The 10,228-nt window shown below is 59.3% G+C and overlaps 1 protein-coding gene across 8 annotated transcripts; it reads left to right on the forward strand.

Annotated features, from left to right (window-relative positions):
* The first annotated feature begins 733 nt into the window (after positions 1 to 733).
* On the forward strand, positions 734 to 9,766 carry CCDC9B (coiled-coil domain containing 9B). Of its 8 annotated transcripts, none has more exons than XR_003001454.1 (13): positions 740 to 851; positions 1,658 to 1,771; positions 1,985 to 2,151; positions 2,525 to 2,597; positions 2,752 to 2,907; positions 2,998 to 3,123; positions 3,809 to 3,965; positions 4,334 to 4,648; positions 4,945 to 4,998; positions 5,098 to 5,197; positions 5,790 to 5,832; positions 5,917 to 6,880; positions 7,457 to 9,766. XR_003001454.1 is itself a non-coding variant. In XM_024732619.1 (12 exons), exons 2-12 carry the CDS (start codon positions 1,704 to 1,706, stop codon positions 6,460 to 6,462), a joined length of 1,737 nt encoding a protein of 578 aa, XP_024588387.1. In that variant the 5' UTR covers positions 734 to 851; positions 1,658 to 1,703; the 3' UTR covers positions 6,463 to 9,766. The 8 variants fall into 8 exon arrangements, 6 of the variants coding, with proteins under 6 accessions (XP_024588387.1, XP_024588386.1, XP_024588388.1 ...); XR_003001455.1 differs by having other exon boundaries at positions 8,539 to 9,766; XM_024732619.1 differs by having other exon boundaries at positions 734 to 851; positions 2,053 to 2,151; positions 5,917 to 9,766.
* Positions 9,767 to 10,228: the final 462 nt, after the last annotated feature.

A 10,228-nucleotide genomic window follows, 5' to 3' on the forward strand; every position in this document is an offset into this window, starting at 1 on the left:
GAGCCACGACTACTGAAGCCCGTGTACCTAGAGCCCGTGCTCCGCAACAAAAGAAGCCACCACAATGAGAAGTCTGCGCACCGCAACGAAGAGTAGCCCCCGCTCACCGCCAACTAGAGAAAGCCGTGCGCAGCAACAAAGAGCCAACACAGCCAAAAATTAAAAATAGGTGAAATAAATAAATATTAAAAATATATATATATAAAGAAAATACAGGGAAGACAATGTTGAACCTAAAGGAATGAACGACAAATGGTGTTATTTTAGGTATGTGGTAGTACTTGGTAGCCTAGGGAGGGGAGCTTCTTAATCCCTTCGAATTACTTAAACCAGAACTGATGGGGAGAGTGAGGGGACAGGGGATGCTCATTTGAGTTGGGCCCCTTGGACCAGGGAGCACAATGGGCTGGGCTATAGGTCCTTCCCTACTAATGGGAGGGCCAGAGGGCTACTTGGCTGCCCATCTGTCTGCAGGCAGGCCCAGGCTGGGGTCCCACTGGAGCATAGGGCCCCCTGTGTAGACTCAACCCTCCAGGGAGAAGTCCCTGCCAGTCCGTCTGGGGATGCCGGGGCAGGGCAGGGAGAGGTGCTGGGCAGGGCCAGCTGGCTGCCGGGGCCCTGATCCTCGCCCTCTGAGGGTGGATGGTGAGGGCGGTGGCCACGGCGTTCCTGGCTGGGAGCCCAGAGGAGTCTTTTGTAATCACAACATGATCTCGTGTGCTGGGCGGTGAAGCCGGCAGGGAGAGGCCAGCAGAGGCCCGACTCCGGTGGCTCCAGCTTCCCTCCTGCTCTGGCTCCCCCAGGGCTGCTCTGGAAATCTCTCGGTGCCTGCTGTTGCCATGCACTCGGCTGTGAGTGGCACCTTGTCTTTGGCGGGGGGCTTCTTGGGGCTGGGACATCAGGCGGCCACACTCTGGGGGCAGCTGGGCCTGGGAGGAAGAGGGCTGTGCCTATGCCGGTGGGGGGCTGGGCAGGGGCATCAGGCCACAACGGGGTCCCTGCAGCCGGAGAAGGAGGGACTCGGGGGTCTCGGTGCTGAGGCACAGTGTGCCCCGGGGTGGCTCCCCGGCTGGGCCTGCCCTCGGAGCTGGCTCTTTCCTGCCCCGACTGACTGTCGGCAGCTCAGGGCCTGGAGAGGCTGGGCCCGTGGGAGTGGCTCTTTCCCACAGGCTGGGCACAGTTTTGGGATGTGGGGTCCAGGGCCTGGGAGCCGAGGACAGAGCAGGGGCCTCTCTTTTCACCATGGTTCTTGGCCTGGGAGCCAAACAGCACCCCCCTCGACCTCCTGAATACCCTGGCAACTTCCCAGTCACGGCAGGTTCCACTGCCAGAGCCATTTATAACTCCCATTCCAGGCTCTGCTCTGCAGTGGAGCTCCCAGGAGAGCTGGGGGGAGGGGCAGCCACTGCTGGGAGCTGCAGGCCTGGGTATGAGGCCCCGGCCTGAGCCTCAGAGGTGGCAGGAAGATGGGCACAGAGGCCAGCGGGGTGGGGCTGGGGGGCCTTCCATGGGCCATCTCCCCACGTGACCCTTGCTCTGGGTCTGGAGTCTGCTCCTTGGGTGGTAAGAGCATGGTAGAGCGGGTGAATGTGAAAGTCGAGGGGCTGGTAAGGGATGGGCCCAGCAGTCAGGAGCTTGGGCCCCCTGGCCTCTGCAGGGGCCTCATGGGGCCGAGTCCCCAGTGAGCAGGCAGGAGGAGAAGGATGCAGAGTTGGACAGGAGGATCGTTGCCCTTCGCAAGAAGAACCAGGCCTTACTGCGCAGGTACCAGGTGAGTGGGCTGTGATGGGCTGGGAGGACTGACTGGGTTGGCACTCCCTGTCCGATCTGCAGACCCTGAATGGTTGTCTCTCCCTGCAGGCTCTGGGCCTGGGACCAGGGTTAGGTTGGGTGCGTTCCATCTCAGGGGCTCTGTGAGGGTCCTGGGGACTCTGTGATGTAGTGCCTCTGCCCCCTGGTGTCCCACTGGTGTCTCTCTGTGTAGGCCTGTCGACATCTGTGTCTGTGCACTTGGGGGGCCATGGCCTGTGCTGACCCCGGGCCCTCCCACAGGAGATCCAGGAAGACCGTCGGCAGGCGGAGCAGGGGGGCATGGCTGGGACCACGCCGGAGCTCCTCCGTCCTGACGGCCTCACTGTCACCATCAGCCAGGTTCCTGGAGTAAGACCCACCCAGCAGACAGGGTGGGGTGGCAAGGAGGTGGAGGCCCAGCCCGTGCCAGGGGAGCACAGCTGCCCCCGCTCCTCTGCTTCTCCCGCTTACATTCTGGGGCATACCTACCAGCTCCCAACCTCATGCAGCCCAGGCCACTGCTGGCCCCCATCCCCAAAGGGCCACAGCTGAAAGGTGACCAGATAGAAGCCTCTTCATGCCCTTTTCCAGCCCCAGAGCTCTGCACCCGTACCCCCAAGCACAGGCCGTTCGTAAACCTCAAACCCCAGGGGCACAGAGACGTTGGGGCTGAAAGCCAGGAACAGCGTCTGAGGGACAGAGCCTCATTGTCTGAGTGTTTTGGATTTCCCAGCTCAGAGATGGTGGGCCACTGTGGAGTCTTGGGCCCCTGGGTGGCCCCAGGCCCGGATAACCTAATGCCACTGGTATGTGAACGCCTCGCAGCGTCAGCTCCTCTGTGGGCATTCCAGGGAGGGCCAGGGCTGGAACCCAGCCTGGGGAACCACCCAAAGGGCCCAAGCCCCAGCTTCTGTCCAGTGCTGTCTATGTGGCGTGACGGCATGGCCCCTCATTCTGCAGGGGAAGCGGGTGGTCAGCCGGAACTGGGCAAGGAGCGCCCTTGGACCTGGAGCAGCCAATGAGATGCTTGAGGATGAGGAGGCAGAGGCCCACGCGGGCGCCTTCCGCTTGGGGGAGCGGGTGGAGCTGGCTGTGATCATGGAAAACAAAGCCGAGGTGAGCAGTGCTGGTGGGGGGAGCCGGGTGCCAGGAAGGCAGCCTCTTCTTCTCTGGCTCTGCCACACTGCCCATCCGCATCTTCCCCAGGCCAAGCGGATCGTAAGTGAGAAGCCCACCAGAGCAAGGAGCCAGGGGGCAGAAGGGTCACCTGGAGGGGGCTTGGGCCGGAGCCCCTCCATGCAGATGGCCATCAGCTCAGATCCTGCCTGGAAGGTAGCTCTTCAAGAGGGGCTGGGGACATGAATGTGGTGGTCCCCTTTCGGGGGAGGAATAGAAGCTGAGTCACATATGTCCCCCTTTGCAAGGACGTGGCCCAGGCAGGACCTGCAAGAATTTCCCACTCCTTCTTCCTTTCTCTGGCCAGTCTCCACGTTGGGTGGGTCTTGCAGTGAGATACAGTGTAAGCCAGAGGTGTGACCTAGCCCCTTACCCTACCTGGACATCTGGTAGCAAGCTGGGGGGGAGGTGGGGGGGTCTGGAGGTCTGTCAGGAGGGTGTAAGAGACTGGCCATGTGCCAGGTGTGACCTCTAGGTGGCAGCAGCCCCTAGTCTTGGCTCTCGCTCACAGCCGCTGGGTGGTGCCTCTCCACCCTGCCTGCACCTGACCACACACCTCAGCGACAACTCTGTGGATAGATGCTGTTATTATCCCCATTTTACAGATGAGGAAATGACACACAGAGAGGTTAAGTAACTTGCCCAAAAGACACCACTAATGCGTGGACGGAAACCGTGCCTATAGCAAACAACATGTTAGAGATGGAATGGATCTAATTTGTTTGGTGGGGGGACCTCAAGACCTTGAGAGAGGAAGGGGTTAGTAGACTCTGGATCCCCATTCCAAGCTCAGGGCTCTTTCTGTTTCGACCCCGTGGTGTTTTGTGTCTTCTCCCTGCAGGGTGTCCGGGAGCCCCAGAGTCCAGGCCTGGTCCCAGGCCCAGCTCCCCGCCGGCCAGTGGGGGGGCCCCTAGAGGTGGGCTGGGACTATGCCCAGTGGAAGCAGGAACGAGAGCAGATCGACCTGGCCCGCCTGGCGCGGCACAGAGATGCACAGGGTGACTGGCGCCGCCCGTGGGACCTGGACAAGGCCAAGCCCACGTGGGTGGCAGGGCTGGGCCCCCTGCTGGGTCGACATGCTTGCAGGGCTGAGTCGGGCTAAATGTGGGTGTCACTTGGAGGGCTGCTGGGACCCTCCCCAGGGTGATGAGGCTCTGCCTGACCCTCTGTTCGGACCCTGGGCTCAGGGCTGTGTGTGGGCACTGCGTTTCCCACCTTTCTCGGGCCCACCCTCTCCATGCTGTCCTTGGTTCCGTGGCTGGGCTTGGGGCTGGGGCTGGGGCAGGAGGTGTCAGCCCACCAGCAGCCTTGCAGCCTCTGTGCTCCCTGCCAGCAGCCCACCTGACTCCCTCTCTCTGCAACGCAGGCCACAGGACTCCAGCAAGCCTTGGGAAGAGGGCCCGGCCAGGGTGGGCAGCACGAGGGGTGAGCCAACACCCACCCTTCCTGGATTTTTTCACCCCTTGCCCCCGCTTCCTCTCTGTTCCCTGTCTCTTGGTTTACCACTTATTTTCAGAGCTGGAAGGAAGCATGGAAGGACATCTTCCTTCCTCTCCCTCCCTATCAGAGGAGGGCACCACTTCCCATCCTCCGAACCCACAGCCCCTGTCCTGGATTCTGACCCCAGAAGGTCTGGGGAGAAGGGCTCACCAGGAAGTCAGCGCTGGAGTCCTTTTGAGGTGTTGGTCCCTTGTGGGCGGCAGCTGCCCCTTGCCTGTTATAGGAACAGAACTCTGCGTCGCTGGCCCCTCATTTTACACACAAGGGAGCTTGAGGCTGGAGAGGCTCTGCCGGTCACCTAGTCAGGAGTGACACAGCGAGCACAGGGACGCAGCTCCCCTGACCCCCCAGGCCAGGGCTCTTTTTTGGGAGCCAAAACACTCATAGCTGGCGGCTTCCTGGTCCCGAAAGAACTGATGTTCCTGCTTTGGGTCTTTTGTGACGCCCACCCTTTCCCCATTTCCTTTTTCCACTTAGGCCCCAGGGGCCACCGAAAGCTACAGCCCCCACCGTTTCCCCCTGATGGCAAAGGTGAGTTGGGACAGGAGGAGCAGCAGGTCCCATGGGCTGGTGAAGGAGCTGGGCTGCTATGGACCTCTTCTCTCTTGATTTGTGGACCATCTCTTGCAGGCGGTACTACTCGGGGTGGGCAACCCAGCAGACCTTTGGTGGCGCTGGCCACGCACAGCAAAGCTCGGGGGACAGAGAGGCTGACTGGCAGGGCCCGCAGGTAACATGTGCCAGGGAGCAAAATTGAGGGAGGCATCAGGGCTCCCTGATTTCCTGGCCCTCCCCTGCCCCTGGGAGGTCAGGCCCAGCACTGGTCCAGGTGCCTGCTCCAGCCCCACCCCCACCCCGGGCCTCTGCCTCTTGGCTGACTGCTGCCTTGTGGCAGGTTAATGAGATGCGGGGAGAGGCCATCAGCAAAGGCAGCAGCAGCGAGAGCCTGGTGTCCAGGGAGGCTGGTGGTAATTACAGCAGTTACCTCCCCTGGGAAGTCAGGCACGCCTTTCCTAGGCAGCGCAGGCCAGGACTCACACGGAGTCCCCACAGAACTCAAGGTGCTGCCGGCTTGGCCATAAACAGCAGCTGGGGACTTGCAACGGGGCTACGGTGGGCGGTGTTCAGAGGAAGTGGCTGGGTTTGGGGAGGAAGGTTAGGCTGGAAGGGAAGCATCCTGGAGCCTCGTTCTGGCTCTGAGGTTCCTCTGAGACCCTTGGGCTCTCGCTCCTCCCTGGAGGACATGGGCTGCTGGCTATGGAGCAGGTGACGTGAAGTGGGATGGGTAGTAGTGGGGCCTGCCATGTTCTGTGTTTCTGCAGGTGGGAAATGAAGGGAGGCAAGGAGGAGCTGGAGAGCCAGGAGGTGGGTACTTGGGCATAGGATGGGGCGGGATAGGGGCATGCGCCCTGAATTCACCAACCAGCAGAGCCGACCTCTTGTTGTCAGGGAAGCCCAAGCACCAGAAGGACTCCAGATGAGAAGGAACACGCGCAGACTCCGAGCAGGATGGAGCCGGGCGGACCCATGAGTGTCCCAGCGACCAGCCCAGCTCCAGCATCAGCATCACCAGAGGAGCCAGAAGGGGCGTCAGGAGCTTCGACAGCCAGTCCTGAGCCTGGCTCTCCACGAAACACGGACTTGCTTCCCCTCGACCTCTCTCTAGGATGTGCCAGTAGCCCTGGGCCCGGGGAGAGCACGTGTGTGCTTAGTCCAAGGCCTGGGACCCAGGAGAGCCCTGTGTCCTGGCTGGAGGGTCACGAGCAGCCCCTGGGGTGGACCGAGCCCCAGGCTGAGCCAGAAGCCCAGACTTGTTCTGGGCCCCCAAAAGGGGCAAGGCCCCTGGAACCCAGAGAAGACAGGCCTGGCAAGGCTGGGGCCCAGCAGGTCCTGGCACCTCGAAGCAGACCCCCCAGAGGAGGCAGCCAAAGGGCGAGGGGCACAGGAGGTATGAGGCGCAGGACAGGGGGTCCTACCCCTGCAAGAAGATGCTGAGCAAAGCTCTCGGGGGCAGGGGGCCGGACTGGGGAGGGGAGGAGGGAAGACACGGTCAAAAATCTTTGAGCTCTGGGCACGCGCTGGCTGGTGGCTGTGGCAGCCTGGCCGAGCAGTTTGGCAGACTCTCCAGTGGAGTGACACTGTGAAGGCAACGAGCCAACCCCTGCACCTCACGGGCACCCCCCTGTGCACGTGTGTGCTCTCACCAGCAGGTAGAGCCCCTGGCGTATCCCCACGCCACACCTGGTCTGTGAGGCTGGCAAGCCCTGCCCCAAGCCTACTGCTGCCCAGGCCACAAGCTCCCTGACCGTGGCGAGATGACAAGGCTTGGAAGCACTCAGCACCTGGCTCTCCTGGCTCCCATCACCCTCAGGGCCTGGCCTCCCTCTCCGGCTGCCGGCTCCTGGCTCCACAGGTACAGACAGCCTCAGCAGCTGGCATGGCCAGCCCAGGCTCGGGCCCTTTCCTACTCCCCTGCCTCGCACCCAGGTGAATTACAGTCCAACACTCACAGGATGGCCAACCTGGGGATCTCACAATCAGCTGGCAGCCTCCTGCCTTTCTCTGGGCCTCAGCCTCCTGGAAGAGGAGGCTGAGGCCCAGAGAAAGGGAGGCCACAGCCAGCAGGGACAGAGCTGGGGACAGAAGAGTAGAGCTCAGGTCTCTGTGAAAGGAAGGGTCTCTGGAGAGTCTCTGAAATGGGGCGGGGCGGGGGGAGGAAGGAGGGGCCAGCTTCCTCTCCCCACAGCAGGCGCAGGAGCCCACCGTCAGGGACCTCGTCCCCCACCCCCAGGTCAGACATGGAGTGCGCCCTGAACGGGGGCAGAGGGAGCCTGCCACCCAGGGCCATTTCCTGCCATCTCCAGCTTCCTCCTCCCACCGCCTCCCTGCACAGTGTCATGCCAGAGCAAGGTCTCAGGCAGTGACCCAAGAGGCAGAGAAACAGCGACTCCAGCTAAGTATGACATCAGGACTTGTCTTTCCTACTTAGTCTCCTTTCCCGTCCCTCCCCTGAGGCCCACGTCTCCGCACAAGCTGTGGCTTCCTCTCAATTCAACAAACATTTCCTGAGCACCCACTACCAGCAATGCAGCTGGTGGGCGACGGTGACTTTGCCAGCAAGAGGGAGGGAAGAAACCCCTGCATCTGGCAGACCCAGGCTGTGCAGCAGGAGCTGTTCTTGGCTGTAGGTGCCCGACAGGGGCTGGGTATGGTAGTAGGAGCCCAGAGGGAACCATCCCACCGCTGCTCGCAAAGGCAGGCGCGTCTCCCTTTCTCATCGTGTGTACCCTTTGCCCCCAGTCCCCTGCTTGGATCTCCCCACGTGGCTCTGCCACGGTTGTTCCTCTCTGCTGAGGGTCCTGGGCCTCACCAGCCTCTCTGGGCTCTCTAGGGAGTGCCCGGATCATCCCCAGCATCTCTCCACTGTCAGTGAGGCCTAAACTATGGCTCAACTGTGTGAAGGCTGGGCTTCCTCACTGGCTCTTGCTCCGCTCTCCACCCCCTCTATTGAGGAAGCATGAGGAGGGGGTGTCTTTTTGGCAGATCAGATTGTTTAGAGCAGTGCCTCTCATACATTAAGGTGCAGAGTAATGCAGATTCTAACTCGGGAGGTCTGGGCTGGGCCCGGGAACTTGCATTTCTACTAGGCTCCAAGTGCCGCCTCTGCTGCTGCTTCCTGGACCACAGTGTGAGAGTAAGGGTTTGGACTAGAGTGTATGGAGGGCTAGGGGCAAAGACAGACTCTAGACTCTAAGGGCTGGCTGCTGGCTCCGTAGGGGATGGGGGCAGGCTGCCCCTGCCCGGTGGGAGCTTCCTGGCCTCAGAGTTGGGTGGGACACTGACGCACTGGGTAGATGCTTGAGAGTGGGTGGTGTCAACTTCCTGTAGTGGGGAGTGAGAAAGCTGGTTGGGAACGGGACGAGGTGAAGGGGGTTGGAAGAGGTGAGGACTCATCAGAGGAATTTTGGAAAGGCTTGGGAACATTCTGTGCCTAAGGGAAGAAGACCCCTGTGAGATATGAAAAGGCAAGGGTGAAAGAGTCCAAGCTCAAGCTTTCCTTTTGCCTTCCAGTCACATGTGCGTGGCTTTGGAACATGGCACTGGCTCTGGAACTCACGACTCCCAAAGGATGGAGCTGGGGTAGAGCAGGTTCGGGCAGCCTCGAATTCAGATGTCTCCCAAATAACTGTGATCCAGAATTTGAATTCTAAGATTCACAAACTTCCCCCAGCCCCCAGTGCCCCCAAGTGTACAGATGTGCCTTCATTGAAGGGTCTGTGCCAAGGCATGTTTGACTATGGGATGGGGATGTAGAACTTGGGCAGAGCTCTGGTTGAGGCCTCACAGCAAGACCTAAGCAGGAGAGGAAGCTGGACAAAAGGGCTATGGAGAAATAGGGCTTCTCTCCCTTCTGGATGTTAGGAGAAAGGGATGTCATGGGAATGAGTCACTAGGGCTTGGAGAGAATGGAGTCTGGCACAGGACGTCTTCATTGCAGGAGGACTGTAGTGTAAGGCAAGCATCACCGAACTTTTCTCAAAAAAGGGGAGCCCTTCTTCAGGAACAATGAACCAGCAGCTCTGGGGGCCACCCCTCCTGCTCTAGGATGGAACCAGCTAACGAACAGGAGGGAAGCGTAGACATCCCTCCACAAAGCTCGGGACCATGGAAGGCTGCTCTGTTTCTTTCTGGCTCCTTTGGTTAAAGGCCTGGCTGGGAGCCTTCTTCTTGGATTCCCTTCTCCTCTCCAACCAACAGACAAGACTGCTCCTCAAAGGTGGGAAGTTCTTCATGGGACACGGCTTCAGGAGCCCAGGCACAGAGCTGGAAGAACTGACAAGGGAGAGTGCAGTGGGTAGTAGGGAGCCAGCAGGGAGATGACAGCTTTACCTAAGGCCTCAAAACAAGGAGGGCAGAAGAGGTGGAAAGCATCTCTGTCCTGGCCCATATCCCCTTACAGGGGGGAGCAGCAGACCACATTGTGTAAGGGAGGTATCTTGGGGATGATAGGCAGCATGGTTGAGGGGAACAAACATGGGCCTTGGAATCTGAGAGACTGAATCTGAACCCTAGGTCTGCCACCTGCTAGCTAGATGACTCTGGTCAATTTTAACATCTAAAAGCCTCAGTTTTCTTGCCTGCAAAATGGAGCTAGTAATACCTATGATGAAGGGTTGTTAAGAAGAAGATGAGAATATGCAAAATATACCTGGCATACCATAGGCACTCTATTCACAGTAACACACAGAAGGCACTCAGTAAATATCTGTCAAATAAATAAAGTAGCTATTTGTTGTGATCTCTGTCTACTTGGTTTTCTATCTTTTCCATTGTCTTCTCTTTTAGTCTCATGGTCACTGGAGTCAATATACTCTCAGGAAAACAGGGATGGATTGTAAATGTTACCCAGCCTTCTAGGACAGTGAGCTGCTTTTAATCCCCCGGGGTAGTCTGGTTGAGTTGAAAGCATCACGAAGTGACTCTGCTCTTACAGGGAATGTTCTCTGCCCTCATCCACCCACTGGATCACAAGGATATCCTAAGCATTTCCCCCTGACTTTGCACACTGCCTCTTGCAGCTCAGAGTGTTTCCTCTTTTCTTCTGTTTACATCATAGCAATCTCAGGAACTCACTCCCCGGAAACAAACTCCTTTGTGGAGTTTGCTCCATGCCTCCCAAAGTTTTAGCAGCCAAAGGAGCAGCATGCCGGTATTTTCTTATAATCAAGAGACGGGTAATTGGGGATCCCTGGCAGCAGGG

This window comes from Neophocaena asiaeorientalis, unplaced genomic scaffold, assembly GCF_003031525.2.
Source record: "Neophocaena asiaeorientalis asiaeorientalis breed wild unplaced genomic scaffold, Neophocaena_asiaeorientalis_V1.1 scaffold119, whole genome shotgun sequence".
NCBI classification, from domain to species: Eukaryota; Metazoa; Chordata; class Mammalia; order Artiodactyla; family Phocoenidae; genus Neophocaena; species Neophocaena asiaeorientalis.

What these genes read in the sequence shown, in the direction of transcription:
- CCDC9B (XM_024732618.1), top strand. An exon ending in TCACTGTCACCATCAGCCAG is followed by an intron (nt 2,152 to 2,524) that starts GTTCCTGGAGTA and finishes TGGATTTCCCAG; the next exon opens with CTCAGAGATGGTGGGCCACT. An exon ending in CGGATAACCTAATGCCACTG is followed by an intron (nt 2,598 to 2,751) that starts GTATGTGAACGC and finishes CTCATTCTGCAG; the next exon opens with GGGAAGCGGGTGGTCAGCCG.